General features: G+C 57.1%; 1 protein-coding gene across 2 annotated transcripts in view; it reads left to right on the forward strand.

The window, feature by feature from the left end:
* Positions 1-12154, forward strand: part of JADE2 (jade family PHD finger 2) — a 46542-nt gene extending 34388 nt beyond the window's left edge. For both annotated transcript variants that reach the window (XM_081090959.1, XM_081090958.1), the window contains exons 10-12: positions 7241-7358; positions 9972-10100; positions 11182-12154. In XM_081090959.1, the coding sequence (XP_080947085.1) occupies positions 7241-7358; positions 9972-10100; positions 11182-11999 (1065 nt within the window). In that variant the 3' untranslated portion in view covers positions 12000-12154. The remainder of the gene's footprint in view (positions 1-7240; positions 7359-9971; positions 10101-11181) is intronic.
* The last annotated feature ends 4947 nt before the right edge of the window (positions 12155-17101 follow it).

Genomic DNA, 17101 nt, shown 5'->3' on the forward strand with positions numbered 1-17101 from the left:
CCATGTGGGATGATGACCAGTGTCCTGCACAGCAGGCACACTTGCCCGCCCTTCCCCAGGTCGTGTCAGGAAACGCACACAGCATCTAGAGGGCCTGTGTGGCCTGAAGCAGTGGCTCCGTCGGCAAGTCTATAAAATGGGTAGAGCAACTCCACAGGTGTTGTGCTGTGGGGGAGGCAGGAATGGCCATAAGGTGGAGGCTCTGAAACTGGACTGGACTTCTCCACCTTCGGCCCACTCATCTGCCCTTTCGCACAGTCAAAGGGAAATGACCCTGTTCGCCATGGAGGGAGGGAGCTTACTGCCTGACAACCAGTCTGCCACCAGGTCAGAAGGGAGAGGTGTGCAGGGGGTGGCACCAGATGTCCCTGGCTCCAGCAGGGCAGAGGGCAAGGCCACCCACATTGCAGTCACCACTGCCTGGGCAGCCTCGCCTCCTGCCTCTTGTGGCAGGGCCGTCAGGTACAAACCCTTCAGAGCTACTGCCAGAGTTGTCCTAGGCCACCCGCAGGTCTCCAGTGCAAACACGCTGCTTTCCCTCCTGCGGTTCCATCAGATCGAGCTCTCTGGTCTGTGCTGGTCAGCCCTGTGTCTGGCCCTGGCTAGGCTGTGTGGGGAGGCCAGCGGGTAGGCTCACTGATTTCATCCTAGAATAAGGTGGGTACTCTCAGCCCCAGTGAGCAGGTGAGGAACCTGGGGCTCAGAGAGGTGAGGTGACAGGAAGCCTCAGAGGACCGTGTGTGTTCCGAGAGTTGGATTTAGACCTGAATAGGAGACAAGTTTGTCAGAAAGAGGGTTGTTGGCTCATTTTCTCTTCTGTACATGTCCTGGGCAAAAGCATCCTCTTATCAGTCCCAGAACTCCCTATCCACCCCCCACCCCCCACCCCACCCACCCTGTTAGCTGGTACAGGTGCTCCGAGGGTCAACCTTGCCAAGGGTTAGGGTGCCAGCTCTGGAGCAACAAGAGCTGCCACACAGATCCCCCTAGTCGAGGAACAGAGTCCTTCAGAGTCAGCCCACTCTTCCTCCAGGAAAGGGAGGCAGGCCCGGCTTTCATCTCTGTAGCTTCTTAGGGCTCAGGAGCCCTGTCAAAATGCTGCTTCTCCAGCTGGGAGCAAAGTGAGGGTGTGCAAGCCATGCGCCAGGTCGACCCCCTCCAGTTCCAGCCTTTCACAGCCACGCGTGGGTGACTGAAGTAAGTGAATAAAGCCGAGAACTGTGCCACAGGGGAGGTTTTCTGGAAAGGCCCATGCATGCTGGTGGCATGGCCAGCGGGTCCAGCCTCTGCCCATGGCCCAGTGCTGACAGCCGAGCGTATCCAGCCTGTGACTGCGCACAGGCCAGCTTGGGCTGGAGCCATCGAGAGGTCGAGACCTTGGGCAGCCAGGGTTGGCATCCAGTCCAGCACTTCTCAGCTCGGTGCCTTCTGAGTTTCCGTTTCACTTCTCTGAGTTTTACTTTCCTTGTCTATGGAATGGGATAAGGATCACACTAACCTTAGGGGTCCCCCGTGAAGACGGGGGACAGAGCTTAGCACAGTGCCCTCCTTGTGAGTGGTGGTGATCACTGCTGCTCGGGCTTGTAGAGGGGCTGCCAGACTGCAGGGTGGGGGCTCCACGGAGAATTGAAAGGTAGGCCCAGTGCCTGGGACCACAGGGCATCCTCCCTGGTGGATTTGCCCCCAAGGCCAGGAAGGAGTTTTGCTGAGAGAAGCAAGAGCTGGGCCATGCTGCCACCACCATGGAAGATGTGCTTTTCTAACATTTTAGCCACAGGCCTCAGCCCTGGTAGGCAGCTCGGGAAGGCGTGGCCACTGCAGCCTCCCAGAGCTATTCACAGCTGACAGAAACATTGCAGCACCGGCAACGAGCTAGTGCGCTGGTGTCCCCTAGCAACCGAGGAGGCAGTTCCGGCTGTGCAGGGCTCTGCTGCCTGTGGGCCTGGATCTGGTTACCAGGGGTTTACTCAAGAGCCTGGCCTGGCCTGAGTGGGGCTCGGCAGGCAGGGGCGGCTCTCAGACACACACACCCCCCCCCCCACCCGCCCAGCGGAGGATAATAGTGAAGGAACCCCTCCCCCAGGCCTCGTTTCCCATGGCTCTCCCCAGAGAGGAAGACCCTACACCTGCTTCCTTTTCACTGGTCACTCCCCACTCCCTGTCCTCAGTGCCTGGACTGTGGTCTGCTTTGCCGCCCCCGAAGCAGCCTTGGGCTCCAGCACTCTGGCTCCTCAATCCCTGCATCTCCCATCTCTGGGACCTTCTGACCCGTTAGTGCCCCCACCCCACTCAAACCCTGTCACCACCTCCAAATCCCCACATTCCCCTCCTTAACCACAGCCTCCTGTTCTCCCTGCTCAGTTGCCTCCCAGGCCGTCTACCCTTCACTGTCCCTTATTTTCTTCATTGGCATTAGCTCGCTGCCTGTCCTCTTGCCCCTATATGGAGGCCACACCCCTGCCAGAGCCTCCTCCAGTAGGAGCCACACTCTGCCCACCGGGATCGATCCCCTAGCAGTGAGAAGGTGGGTCCCCCAAGATGCCTGTCCCCCAGCCTGGGCAAGCAACGCTCTAGGCTCCCCAATCCACCAATCACTACCCCTATCCACCTCGCTCAGGGCCCCCCCATCTGATAGCAGACAACCTCACTTCCTGTTCCTCAGACCAGAACCCTCCAGCTTCATGCCAGGAGACCCTCTGTGCCCCTTCGCCGGCCCTCCCCCCATCCCCAGTGTCCCTTTCCAGCCCCCGCCCCGCAGCACAGAAGCCTCTCTTCTCTTCCCCGTCTTCGTCTCCAGGACCCACCAGCACTGGAATCTATTTTACCTTCTCCCAAGTTTGAAAGCAAATCCTCCCTTCCCATCTCCCTCTAGTCGTGGGTTTCTCCATCGCATCCTTCTCTCCTTTCCCATCATCCCTCACTGCTCTTACTTCCTTGCTTCCCACTCTGGCCATGCTCCTGCCGCCACCACATTGCAGAACCTACCACCCGGGCCAACAGCCTCCTCCGTCTCCCTAGGTCCCATAGTCACTTCTCCATCCTGTCCCCTGGCCCTCTCAGCAGTGGCTGCCACAGTCAATCACGCCCTTGTTCTGGAATAACTTCTTGTTGATGCTCTGACCAGATCCCCCCTTAATACCCCAGTTCGCTCTCCCCCTCTGAGTTCTCCTTGGTCTAGTGAGCATCCGCCACACTCGGCCTAAACCCTCAGTGCTGCCTCGGCTCCACAGCTGTGCTCCCCATCGGAAGGACTCCAGCCACACTCTCTCCTGAGCGCCAGCATCTCATGCCCAGCATGCCCACAGGTCCAAGCCTGCTCCTCCCGCTGCCTCCATCTCCATGAATCCCTCCAGCCCTGGTCCATTCTAGTCAGATAACCGGCTGTGTCCTCTCTGCTCTCCTGTCTCCTCAGCCCACATCCAGGTTCTCTCTGAAAAATTGCTGATATCAAAACAATTTCATCAAAATGTAAAACCTGCCTTTATTACCAATCTCTGCCCTAGTTTTGGAGGACTTTGTTCCTTGATTATTTTTTAAGAGAGTGTTTTATCTTTATAATCAGAAAAAACAATAAGGACAGTGTGAGGAGCCTGACAGCCTGGCTGAGCTTCTAAGGTGGCCTCAATACTCTGTCCCCCAAAGCCACCCGGGAGAGGAATTCTTCAGCATTCCGTCACAGCTGGCTGTGGCACCGAGCGTCTCGGGAGAAATTAGAGAAGTAGTTGTTGATTCCAGGGTGAAGTGAGCATAGGGTTAGGGTTGGGGTTAGGGCACCAACCAAAGAATGTTGGCAGAGTTGGGATTCTCAGAAAGAAGCATTCCTGTTTTCTATAGTCCAGACATTATTGATTGTGTGCTGTGCCCAGATCAGGGGGGAAATTGAGCATTTATCTGTAATATCCTGTATTTTTAATATCTTTTCATATCTACCACTGTTTATTATAAAACAAACATATTCAGAATTTCTAATAGGATAAAAAAAATATGCCAGTAGAAGTTCTAGTATCCTCTTCCTGTCCTACAATGAACCGTCTACGCAATAGCCTGGGGGCCCCTGGCGAGGGCTGTCCTTCTGACTTCACAGTAGCACGTGAGGTGCAGCTTTGAGGTCCCCACCCCCAGAGAGTATGTCAGGCTCCCAGGCCTGGGCGTCTGTGTTTTTAATCAGCTGCCCTAGGGGTCTTGATGCCAGTTATTCTTTGGACTTGCCTTAGAAATCCTTCCTCTAGAGCAGTGGTTCTCAACCTTCCTAATGCCGCGACCCTTTAATACAGTTCCTCATGTTGTGGTGACCCCCAACCATAAAATTATTTTCGTGGCTACTTCATAACTGTAATTTTGCTACCGTTATGAATCGTAATGTAAATATCTGATATGCAGGATGTATTTTCATTGTTACAAATTGAACATAATTAAAGCATAGTGATTCATCACAAAAACAATATGTAATTATATATGTGTTTCCCGATGGTCTTTGGCGACCCCTAAAAGGGTCGCGACCCACAGGTTGAGAACCGCTGCTCTAGAGTTTCAAGTGAAAGAGAAGAAACAGAACACTACCGCCAGACTGTAACAGGAAGTATTTAAGTATTCTTTGGGGAGAAATCTATAACTCTGAGCCTCACCTCATCTGGCTTCTCACCTTAAGAGGTTGGGTTTAAGTGTGAGAAAACTCCAGAAGGGAATGTTTTTGAAAATTTCCAAAAGCTGGACCTTGACGGATCCGTTTTTAAGATAGATGTATTGACTGGTTTGTTTTAAGGCCTCCAACGTAGCCATGAATCCATCCCCTCCTTTTTATCCCCACTGACCCCACGCACATTAGGTCCTGTGACCGCCAGGAAGAAAACAGACTGGGATACAAGGAGGTAATGTTGGACTGCGCGTGTGCCGGCCAGGGAAGGCTGCTGGAGGTGGTGTGAGTCCGGCCTTGGGGGAAGAGTAGAGTGTGCACCAAGGTCCAAGGCAGACGTGGGCTGGACAGACAGAAGCGCCTGGAGGTGGGGCAGTCCAGGAGGCCTGTTGGGACCGGGCCCCGAGGTGACTGGATCAGACCGAACCGGCTCTGGGCTATGCTTTTCACTGTGACAAGAAGGAAGCTATAGTTGTTTCCCGGGGCGACTGTAACAAAGTACTACAAACTAGAGGCCAGAAGTCGCCGAGCCGAGCTGAGTCCTGCACTGGCTCCGGGGGTCTGTTCCGGGTCTCTCTCCTAGCTGCTGGGCTCTCCTGACATGGAGACCCATGACCCCAGCCTCCGCCGTGCCCTGTGGCATTCTCCCTGTGCGTGCGGGCCATCACATGGCCTTGCCAAGGACTTAGTGGCGTTAGGGCTCACTCATCTCCAGGATGACCTCATCTTAACTAATTACATCTGAGGGTCCGCACAGACGCCGTCGGAGGATTTGCACTTTCAGAAGATTGCTCTGGATGGCAGAGGGGTTCAGCTGAAGATGATGGGGGTGACTAAGCGCGAGGGGGCTGAGGCAAGGGGTCGCGCCCCCAGGAAGGACCGATGGGCATGCTGACAGATCGGCGATGGGGCAGATGAGGAGGAGCCGGGTCATTAAGGGCCCCAGCACTTACACACCATCATCAAAATCTCTGCACAGCTCTGCTTGGCCTGGCTCAGCGAGGCCTCAAAGCCTCACTCTCTAGCCACAAGGCCTGGCTCTGCCCCTCCCCTGGCTGGCCTTTCCCTGGATTCCTGTCCCCAGCCTGTCTCCCTCTCTGTGATCAAACCCCTCCCTGCCTAACTGCCCCTTTCTCCAGGAAGCCTTCCTCATCCCCTCCAAATCTGGTTCAGGGCCGCCTGGTCCTGTCAGTACTTGGTCAGCATCTGTCTGCCCAACTGGCTACAAATCCTGAGAAGAAAGGGACCCAGATGGCATTGCTCACTGCTGAGCCCAGGACCCAACACCACGGGAGTTTCCAGAGCCACAGCCTGTGCTCAGAGCCGTGTGGGAGGAGGTGGGTGGGCGGGAGGTCCTGAGGAGGTCAGGCTGGGCCCCTGCTGCCCTCTTGGGAGGTGCTGGCCACTAGGATGGCCTGGTGCTCCCTGTCTATCCTGGGTGCACTCACCAGTGCGAGTGCCACTGAGAGTCTTCCTGCAAGGCCAGGACGGAAGCAGGCGTGCTGGGACCTCCTTCACAACTAGGCCCAGGAGGGAGATGAGGATGCTCGTGCATACAGCGAGGACTGATCACGGCCACCCCAGGCCAGGAGAATGGTGCCCATGACAACAGGCCGGGGCCTCTAAAACCCAGAGGTCATCCCAGGCAGCTTAAGGACATGCAGCCTGACCTGGAAGATGGAACCCAACTGGAGACAGAGTACTAGTTTTAGCTGGAAAGACCCTGGTGGGACCCAGAATTTCAGCTCAGCAGCCCCTGGCCAGTCCCTGCCACTGGAAGTTCTGACCTAAACTGAAGATGACACCAGAACAAGGAAGTGTTTCGGGGAGGGGGGCCTGGTCTTGGCCCAGGGAGCAGCCGGTGAGGATGGGCACACTGGAGCAAGTCGTCACGTGAACAGAGAGCAAAAATGGCCCGTCCTTCAGGTGCTCCCAGGCCAGTGCAAGAGGCTCTTCCTCGCTGGCCCTCGGAGGCCAGGGGCCCCGCCCCGCCCTGTGAGGAGTTCTGTCTCTGGCTGAGCACATGCATGTGGACGTGGGGGCCTCGGCCAGTGCAGGCGTGGGCCTGGCTCAGGTCCCAGAGCAGCAAGGAGACCCAGGTGGGTTGGAGACGGCCTGTCTGCGCGAAGCTGTTGTGCTGGGTTCTCTCACTCCATGCGCCATGGCCTTTCGTGTCTCGGGATAGGAGGTGGCTTTTCCATGGCTGAAGAGTTCCTTTGGTGGGAAAGAGGCCTTGGACAGGAGGCAGAGGGATGGCTTGGTGCCCTCACGAGGCCCAGGGAGCCTCGGTGCACTGAACATAGGGGCGAGGGCTGTGTTAGAAGGGCCTCGGGCAGCAGCGTCGCTGACTCAGCCAGGAAGGCGGAGTCACCGGCCTGCGCTACCCAGATGCTCTCTGTCACTGGCTCAGCCAGGGCCCCAGGGTCAAGGCTGTGCTCGGCCCATGCTTTGTATCAGGGAATTGTGGCTTAGGGCTAAGGACACCCGGGGTCCGGGAATCGATTCCCAGATGTCCCGGGCAGGTTAGGCAGTGGTGGCCCCCAGAGCCGGAAGGTCAGGGGTGGTCGCCCTTGAGTAAGGTGGGAAATGTCTCTTGTGTTTCCTCAGGTTAGAAATCTGTGCTACATGGTGACAAGGCGGGAGAGAACGAAACACGCCATCTGCAAACTCCAGGAGCAGATATTCCACCTGCAGATGAAACTTATTGAACAGGATCTGTGTCGAGGTAGGCGCCTTCCCTGCCCAACACCAGCCACCTCAGTGTGCACACACTCAAGGGGTTGGGTCCCAAAAAGGGTGTGTCTATGGAGCCTGGTTTGGGGCATGTGCATGGGGCCCGGGGCCACTGGCCCCCACCCCTACCCTCCGTCATTCAGTAGCGGCCGAGAAGGGGACCTCCCCAGGGTCCCAGGTATGTATTGTTAGGCAAGGAGCCAGAGGTTGGAGTGTGGGCATCAGGCCTGGCCTGCCCTCTGAGAGCGTTCTTATCCACTAGGGACACCAGGTAGTGCCAGGGCCACAGTGGTTCAGTAGTAAATTGCATGTGAACAGGTGTGGACCAGAGGTCCTAGTGGCTGTGTGCTGGTGCTGGGGCAGGAAGGGCCAGAAGCCGGCGAGATTCCCTGACCCATGTGCCTGAGTGTTGAACCTGAAGAAAGCAGCTGCCCAGTGATGGAAGAGGTCCTTTTACTCTGGCCTCAGAGGATTCAGGCCCTGTGCCAGAAGCTGTCCCCTCTTATTTCTTACTCTCCTGCATCACATGCATTTAATAGATTTGGAAATCAAAGGCCAAAGAAGCTCTGGCTTTGCTTTTATCTGTTAGTTGTGTGGATATTGCCAGACACAGGGCTCTTCCTGGAGTCTTCACATGTTAAGGAGGGCAGTGCTTGACCCCCAAATGGTGCTCTCGTGTTGGATTTCCTGCAGCAGGAATAGCTGGATGGAGAGGGATTTCGAGCCAGGGGCGGCCACTGCCAGCTCAGCCTCTGGGTCAGGCTGAGCCTGGAGTGGACAGAGAAGAGAGCTGCCAGGCCACCACCAGAGCCAATGACTGAGGGCTGGTCACCCCTGCCTGAGAGCCAAGCTGCCTCATCTGCACTTTGGGATCGCCACCCACTCTGGCCCAAAAACCCAGGAGTGCCAAGTAAAGACGGTGGGTCACAGCCATGCAGAGCTCAGAGCTCGCCGTGCACCCTCAAGACTGTGGCAGCTCCCTGGCGCCCGGAGTGGTCCCCGGCTCCCTCTCCTCTGTGATTGGTTCCGTGAGCACTAACTGAGCGTGGACGGAGCCAGGCCCTGTGCTGGGCATTGCGGGCACACTGCTGCGGGCTGAACGGACAGGGTCCCGCCCTTGTGGAGCTCACCACCTGGAAAGACAAAGGGAAGTGGTGGCCAGGGCGGCAGCGGTGCTGGTGCAGGGACAGCTGTGAGGGAGGCTTCCCGGCGGCAGCGGTTCTGCGGCAGCCTCGGGCTTCCTGGGACCGCACTGTGGGCACATCCAGCCGCAGGAGCGACACAGCCCAGGCAGCAGCGTGGCACGGCCTGCAGTGCCCGAGGCACGGGATTCCAGAAGCATGTTCAAGAGTCGCAACATTTGCAGCTCCCAGGTCTGAGTGGCCACAACAGGCAGCCCTTGTTCCGGGCAGAGGACTGGTTTGCCTCTGCCCGAAGCTGACGCCCTCCGTGTTGTGCGCTTGACCCCTGGCGTGGGATGTGGGCTACAGGCATATTGCCAAGGCCTGTCTGGCCAGAGGGCTTGAGAAGGCTTCCCGGTGGCAGTGGTATTTATTGAGGCTGGAGCTGAACCAGGTGAAGGCCAGGACAAGGAAGGAGTATTTTTGGAGGCCCAGAGACCAGAGCTTATCTTGTTAGAGAAACTGGAAGAAAGCTGCTGGTATCGGTGCGATTAGAGCAGAAGGAAGATGTCCAAAGTGAGGCTGAGGGTTTGCCAAGGTTGACCAGGCAAGGTCCTGTGACCCTCAGGAGCTCAGACTAGCTGAGGACAGTGGGGGCCTCAGAAGCCTGCCCCACAGTATATGGGCACTGGTCCCATGTTCTAGATGTGGAGACAGGCCCAGCAGGAGCTGCACAGGGAATCAGCAGCCGAGCTGGGAAGATTACAGAGCTGGGACCACACCCCCCAACATTTTCTTAAATCCTTATTTAGGAAGCCCTCCGACCTGCAGCTGAGAAGCTGGGAGAATATTCCTGGCAGCTGGGCCTCCCCCTCCATAGATCCCTCCCTGCTTGGGTGTTTTCTCTGGCTCCCTAGACCCCTATGGTCATGGACTAAAGGGGTATGAAGGTTAGGTGTGCAGCCAGGTCTCCCATCTCCTGTCTGACCTCAAAAGCAGACCAGGAGACCAAGGCAGGAGACCAGCTCAAGGGACTAACCAAAACCTCTTGACTCCTCAGATAGTGTTCTGTCCACCTTCATGTCCAGCTCCTTGGCCTAGCATTCAAGACCCTGCCCTGTCCACTCACCTCCAGCCAGCCTTCCGCCACCAGGACTCTCCCAGGACCTATAGGCCATGCAGATCAGGCTGCAGTCCAGATCCTGCAAGGTGGCCCTCCACCCACTTCAAGGCCCTGTGCCCTCCCCAAACCCTGCCAGAGCAGCAGTGGGCAGTTACACACTCTCCCACACCGCCTGCCCCTGGACTCACAGGAGCCGCAGTTATCCAAGCCCCTAAGGCTCTGAGCCTGGGGTACAGAGCAGGGCAAGGCGACCGGGTGGTGAGGCACCCGGTGAGGAGGGCCTCCTGGGTGGCACGCAGGGACCTTGGTTCTGGCCGAGGCCGTCTGGGATAACCACCTGCTCTCTCTCTCCCTGGTGCAGAGCGGTCTGGGAGGAGACCAAAGGGCAAGAAGAGCGACTCGAAAAGGAAAAGCCGTGAGGGCCCAAGGGGCAGCCCCGAGAAGAAAGAGAAAATGAAGGCGGGGCCCGACTCAGTCCTGGGGCAGTTGGGTAAGTGGCCATGCTGGCCTGGCAGACCGGCAGGGCTCACACCATCCCTCCACTTGCAGCCCCCATATGAGGCCGGCTGGGACCATCAGCACCCACTGCACAGAGCGGGAGGCCTTCTTTGCCCAGGCACTCCACCTCCTGGCCATAAAAGAGACTAGGGTTTCAGAGCCCGGGTGCCATCCGAGAAATTCCCCTTTTGTAGACCTGGAGGCTGTGTCCAGGAGCTCAGGAACTGACTGCTCATTCCACTGACCAGGGTCCTGGAGGCCCTGAAGGGACCTAGGCCACCTGGCCCTTCTAGGAGCCACCGCCACGCTGGGAGGTGTGGGCCCCAGGGTTCTCCATCCTTGTCCAGAACCTTTCAATGGGCCCTCTCTCCAGTACCATGACAGAGAGACCCAAAGGAGTGGCCAAAGGCACTGGCCCAACCCGTCCTCACTGTCACAGACTGTACTGCTACCCCGTAAGCCAAGCAGCCCTTGAGGGGACCCCAGCAGTGGGCTTTGTCTCCCAGGATGTCACATGCTTCCCCCAGAGCACTTCGCAGGGATGGCAGTAGAGTCCCCTTCTAGGCCTCACTTCTAGCACAGAAGCCCCAGGCCGTCTCTTATCTCCCTCCGTCTCAGGAAGGGGACAAGTTGGGTGTCTAATGGGATGCTAGTCTCACAAGCTGTCCCAAGACCTGAGGAAGGGGGAGCGGGGGTGGCCTATAGCTAGAGCAGGCACTGACATCCAAGAGGGGCCTTATACCCCGATACATTGCCACCTTATTCATGCCTGACACCCTTACCCAACTTCCTTGTTTTGGAAGCTCTGGGAGGCAATGTGCATAGAAACCCAGCGCCCCCTGGTGGCCTGAGGGCACATTCCTCCATTCCTCCGCTCCCTGCACCTCATTGGGTGTGCAGGGCCAAAGGCCCTTGCTTGTTTTAACATTCTCCTGTGGCCACCTGAAAATTCTCAATAATAATTTTTGAACACAGAGCCTGCAAAGCCTGCTGGGGAGGGTCAGAAAGGGCTTCCAGAGAGGGTGGGACGACACCTGCTGGCATCTCACCTTCCTCCTCTCTCCCTCCTCCAGGCCTGGCCACCTCGTTCCCCATCGACGGCACCTTCTTCAACAGCTGGCTGGCGCAGTCGGTGCAGATCACAGCGGAGAACATGGCCATGAGCGAATGGTCACTGAATAATGGGCACCGCGAGGACCCTGCGCCCGGGCTGCTGTCGGAGGAGCTGCTGCAAGACGAGGAGACGCTGCTAAGCTTCATGCGGGACCCCTCCCTGCGACCCGGCGACCCTGCCAGGAAGGCCCGTGGCCGCGCCAGCCGCCTGCCTGCCAAGAAGAAGCCACCACAGGATGGGCCTGGTTCACGGACGACTCCGGACAAACCCCCCAAGAAGCCCTGGGGCCAGGATGCAGGTGGCGGCAAGGGGGGTCCAGGTCAAGGACCACCTGCCAGGAAACCTCCACGGCGAACACCTTCTCACCTGCCGTCCAGTCCTACAGCTGGGGACTGTCCCATCCCCGCAGCTCCCAAGAGCCCCCCACCGCTGGCCCCTGACACCCCCGACGAGGCAGCCCCCATGGCTGCCGACTCGAATGTCCAAGTGCCTGGCCCAATGGCAAGCCCCAAGCCCTCAGGCCGGCTGCGGCAGTCCCGCGAGAGCAAGGGAACCCGGAGGTCATCGGGTGCCAGGCCTGATGCCGGGACAGGACCTCCTGCTGCTGTGGCCGAGAGGCCAAAGGTCAGCTTACACTTTGACCCTGAGACTGATGGCTTCTTCTCTGATAGGGAGATGAGCGACTCAGACGTGGAGGCTAAGGACAGCGGGGTACAGCGGGGTCCCCGGGAAGCAGGGGCTGAGGAGGTGGTCCGCATGGGGGTTTTGGCCTCCTAAGTCACCCCTACCCCTGTCTCAGGCCCTGCCCTAGTCCCCCATGAGGCCTCAGCCCAGTCACAACTGCCATTTCCAATCTGCTGAGTGTCCCAGACTCTCAAGGCTGCCACTCCGTTGTGGTTTTATTTTTAATACAGAGAGAGTTCCGAATTCTACACTGTTGTCTTTCCTCTGTGCTGGCCTAGGACATTAGGATTCCTCCCACAGCTCTGGCTGCAAGGACCGGGCCAAGTCCTGTGCAGGACCCATGTGGCGGCGGCAGCCCCGCCGGCGTCGCTGGGCTCCTGGCTAGATGCAGACAAGGTGAAGGAGAGCTCAGGACGCCAGCCCGCTGCCACTGGGTGACACAGAATGTCGTTTGGGCATTATTTCATGGCAGATGGGCCAGCCCAGGGCCTGCCCACCTTGCCCTCAAATTCCACTGGAGTCCATTTGGGGGGTCCTGCTGCACTCCACTGATCCCCAAGGAAGTCTATAACAAGTGATACCCAGCCAGAGTCTACTCACTGTCACAAGCACAACGAGCTTACATGAGAAAGCACTGAGGGGGCGCAGAGGGCCCTGCTGGTTCCAGGGGAACCCCAACCGCCCCTGTCAACCCACATCGAAGGCCTGCCCAGCCACCCCGCCACCCTCCACTCCCTTGCTGCTTGGCCCTGCCAGCGCCCAGCCCTGCAGCCCCGGGAAGGGGTTTCCAGAATCCTTCCTGAGCTGCGCCACTTACTCAGGGGACTCCCAGGCAGCCAGCCACCAGTGCCAGTGGAGGGCTGCCAGGGAGGGCCAGTGCCCAGACGGGGGCGTGGGCTCAGACTTGCCCGCTGCAGAGAATCGCTCCGGGCTCCAACTTCCTTCCTTCCGTAGGAGCCAGTCTCGGCCAAAGTCTGGTCACTCCCAGACAGCTGACCAGGCCCTTCGCCTTTTCAGGTTTCCCAGTCCTGCTAAGAGATGAGCTGCTTCCTCGGTTTCCTTCTGGAAACTCCTTCCAACGAGCAGTGGGATCCCGGGGCCCAGGCGGCCGCCTTGGCTGCTGGGGCTGTTTTAAGTCTTGCTGGAGGCTCCTGGTTCCTCTCCCTGTGAGCCTTAACCCCCTTTCCCAACTGTGCCCTCCCTCCCCGCCACCCACCCGCCTTCCCTCCCCTCCCCTCCAGGTCCAGGTAGTTGCTCTGAAGAGTTTTAGTGGAGTGGCCCCAGGGTGATAGCTCAGGGAACAAACGAAAAAGGAATTCAGTGAAAACGTGTGTTTTTTTCATTTGTGAATTACTCCTGGGTCACTTCCGCCACTGGTAAAGCCAGAACTTCTCCAACAAGAACCTTGCAAAAGCCCAGTGACAGTCGAATCATTCTGTGGATGCCAAAGAATATTTTGACCATAATACAGCACAGCCTGGACCGAGCACCTTGTCACTTGGGCTTTTTTTAATGGAGGTCTTTAGCAACCGCTTACAGGAACATGTTCCTTGCACACACCCAAGGAGACCAGCCCGGGCTCTTGGAAGAGGATGCTGTTCCGCCGCCCGACTGTGGAAACCGGAACCAGGTGTTGGATTTCAAATCCTGGACTGGGCCCACCGTGAGCCTTCAGGAGCAGCCGCACAGTGGGGAGGAACACGCGGGAAACCGGCCCGGCCCAAGTCCTGACCGAGAGGTTCCCCCACGCGAATGAACACACAGCGCAATTCGGGGATCGGAGCAGCTTGACCACTCGCCCCCGACTCCAAAACTACCGAGGTACGACAGTGGCGTTGTCATTGACACTCAGCTTTATGTGAATTTTAGCAAAACAGGAAACAAAGATGATGACTCAGTTCAGGGGATCGGACAAATGTGTCCAGTTGGAATGGACTCAGCAGGCTTCAAGGACTCTGGGCGTTGGGATGGCATGAGCTACCACGTAGTTTAGTCTGCCTGCCACCTGGGTAGCAGTGGCCAGTGCAGTGTCAGCAGCAGCGTCCCAACCCCGTTCTCTGTTTACTGCCTTTGAACAGACCTCCTTCCTCCCCCGTGCTTCACGTCACAGCCTTGTCTGTGCTGGATTGCTCAGTCTGACCTCGCAGGAAGCAAGGGATGAGCTTAAAGAACAACCAAACTTTCCCTGGGGTGAGGGGACTAGGGTGGCAGGAAGGCTTAGGTCCAGGAAACTCAGCACTTGCCCCCTGACCCCTTCATCCATCCTGAGGCAGGGTCTGGGCCCCTGGAGGCAGGAGAGAACCTGGGAGGAAGTACGGAGCAGCTGGCGCTCTTCAGGGGCCTCTGCTCAGGTTGGCTCTGGGTTCTGGCCCTCTTCTCTCCTGGCTCTTGCTTTGTTTGGGCAGATTATCCCTGGGGCATGGTGTCTGGTTAGGCTGGTGGGGGCCCCTCCCAGGCCAGGCCAGGCCCTAACCTCCCTTCACCAGGCAGCTGCCCACTTCAGGATGTCCACCTGCTGCAAGGAGGACGAGGATGCCGGTGTCCACTTCTTCCCTCCATTAGCCACGGCCCCTTCACTCTTTGCCCAGCCTCTGTCCATCGTGTTGAAGGCCTTGCCACCCCTGAGGTTAACGTGGGGAGAAGGCAGACGAGAAGAGGCCTTTCCAGGCCAGAGACTGGGGCAGATCTTGCCCTCGCCCACACTGCCCACACTCACTGGCCCTCAGGTAGGGAGAAGCTGCTGTCACTCATCCTGACCGTCATCCTCATTTCCCAGGCCCAGCTGCCCACCGTCCCCTCCCCCCTCATCACAGTGAGAAAGGATAATGTGCAAGGGAAGTATTTTTATGGATCATAAATGTATTTTACAGCAAATGAGGAGAAAGGTAGAAGGGTTTATTTTATTAAATGAGCACTGACTTGGTGACAGTGCGTGAGAGGCCACCCAGGTTTCCACATGGGGGCTGGACTGTGGCTGTGTCCACGTGCATGCGTGTCCCTGCGCGTGGATGGGCACACGATGGGACGTGCTAGGGCAATTCCTAGAGAATCAGCTGCCCAGCTCCAACCGACATGGGCAACAGCTGGACTTGGCCTTCCCTTGCGCCCTGCTGGATGTGGCCAACCTCTGCCCATGTCCAAAGCTCTGCAGAATGGTCTGGATGCCTGTAGCAAGGCCCTTGGGGAGGCCACTTCCCATGCCCCTGGCCCAGCTGGCCACATTGGCCAAAGAGCCAGGGCTGGAGTCTGGGACTTTTGGTTGTTCTTTAGGGCACTTCCTGCCACCTTGTCCCTCAGATGCACAACCCTCTGTGCTCCACGTCGGCTCGGGGTGGGGGGATGATATGAATGTCACAGGAGGAGACACCTTCTGTCTTTGTTTCAAAGAAAGTGATGTGCCATTTGTTAATATACAAGAGAAATACTGAAAATATATTGAAAAGAGCAATTTTAAATTATTTTTGGCTTATGTTGCAATATTTATTTTCTTGTATTAGAAAAGATTCCTTTGTAGAGAAAAAATGTATTTTTCATTAACGCAAAGACCTATCTCTCCTTTTTGTACATTGTCCGTGTTCGCTACCCTTGATGAGCAATAGGATGTATGGCCGCCCTGGTGTGGCCAGCGCCCACCGTGCCCTGCATGACATGTGTTGCCACTGCTACGTAGCTTTCAGTCCCATCCTGTCCTGCTCACTCCTGGGCTTCCAGACCTGGCCACCCCCAGGGCCTGTGTCTCAAGGAGCCCTTTGCACTCCTCATGTGTTGGCAAACGCAGTTAATAAAGCGATGTTTTCTGTGCTGGTCAGTGTGAGGCTTCGTTGCATTGAGGGGGGCAGGGGCCCGAGAGTCCTGTGCGCAGTGGAACAGCAGTCCAGTGGAACAGCAGTGCTCCCTGGATGTCCCAAGGGGCCTGCTGCTACCCCCTCAGGAGTCGTCATAGTGATGGCCACCGTGACCGCTCTACGGGCCAGCGGCTGTGCTTAAGAGCTGAGTTTCTTTTGCCCCTCACTGTCGTCGTCCCCTAGGATTCAGAGCGGATGAGGGGTATACCCAAAGCCACGCCTCTGGTAAGAGGGGAAGTCCTACATCACAGGCAGGACTGTTGGAGTCTTGCCACCCCCGTGAGCCACCAGCCTGGGACAGTGGGAAGGTTTGGGAGGGAGCTTAGCAATGTCCCTACACCAGGAAAGAATTTTGCTCAAGTGTGTGTTTCATTATTTTCTGATTCCGCTCCAAGCTCTGGAAAGCGTGGGAAGTGTCACTGTCCCTCCCGGGGCAGCTCACAGTCCAGCAGGAACCCAGACATGAGGGAATGGGAGTCATGGAGGCCTGGGCTGATTGGAAGGGAGTAACGCCATTAATTCATTCAACAATGAATCCATTTGATCACACACCTGGTTCAGCCAGTGCTCTGGGTTGTATACTGTGCATGTCACCAGGGCCTGCCCTCAGAGCTTCCGGGCAATGGGGCCTGGAGAATAAACAGTTGCTTGCCCAAAGGGAGCTGCACAGAAAGAGACAAGAAACATTCCTGGTGGAGGACTCGGTCGACACAGGTAAAGACCGGTCAAAGGTGCGTGGAGTGGGTCTCACACCTGAGCCCAAGGCTGTGTGGAAAGGGATTGAATTGGGACTCTAGCTTCTGGAGCCGCTGACTTAGTCATTTAAGACAGCAAACTGCCCCATTTCCTAACCAGTGCAATAGGAGGCAGGTCCCCACAGGCACCTCCAGACTCACAAAGTTCTGTGACTCCACAGCATAGGAAATAAACTGGGGGCTCCTGGGAGGCCCCGGGAGCTGTGATTTGGAGCTGCCCTGGGCTCAGCACCACAGCCTCTCCCTTCGCCCAGGGCCAGCCCGATGCCACAGTGATCCAGAGTCGCGCGAGGTCCCCCTACCCCTGCAAGACCTGCACCTGACAGCACACCAGCTGACAGATGTGGGCACCTGTGGGTCGGAAGCAGCCATGCTCAATGGAAATAACGGTACAAGTAAGTGCAGTAGCTACACATTTTTAAAAGTACAGGAAAAATTAATTTTAATAATTTTTTTAACCCATTATGTCCCACATATGATCACATAAACATGTAATTAATATAAAAAAGTTATTAATACAATATTTTGCATTCTGTTTGCGCTGTGGGTGTGCTGCACTCACACCTCATTTGGATGAGCCACGTTTCAAGCTCAG

This window comes from Myotis nattereri (genome assembly GCF_964212035.1).
Source record: "Myotis nattereri genome assembly, chromosome: 5".
NCBI classification, from domain to species: Eukaryota; Metazoa; Chordata; class Mammalia; order Chiroptera; family Vespertilionidae; genus Myotis; species Myotis nattereri.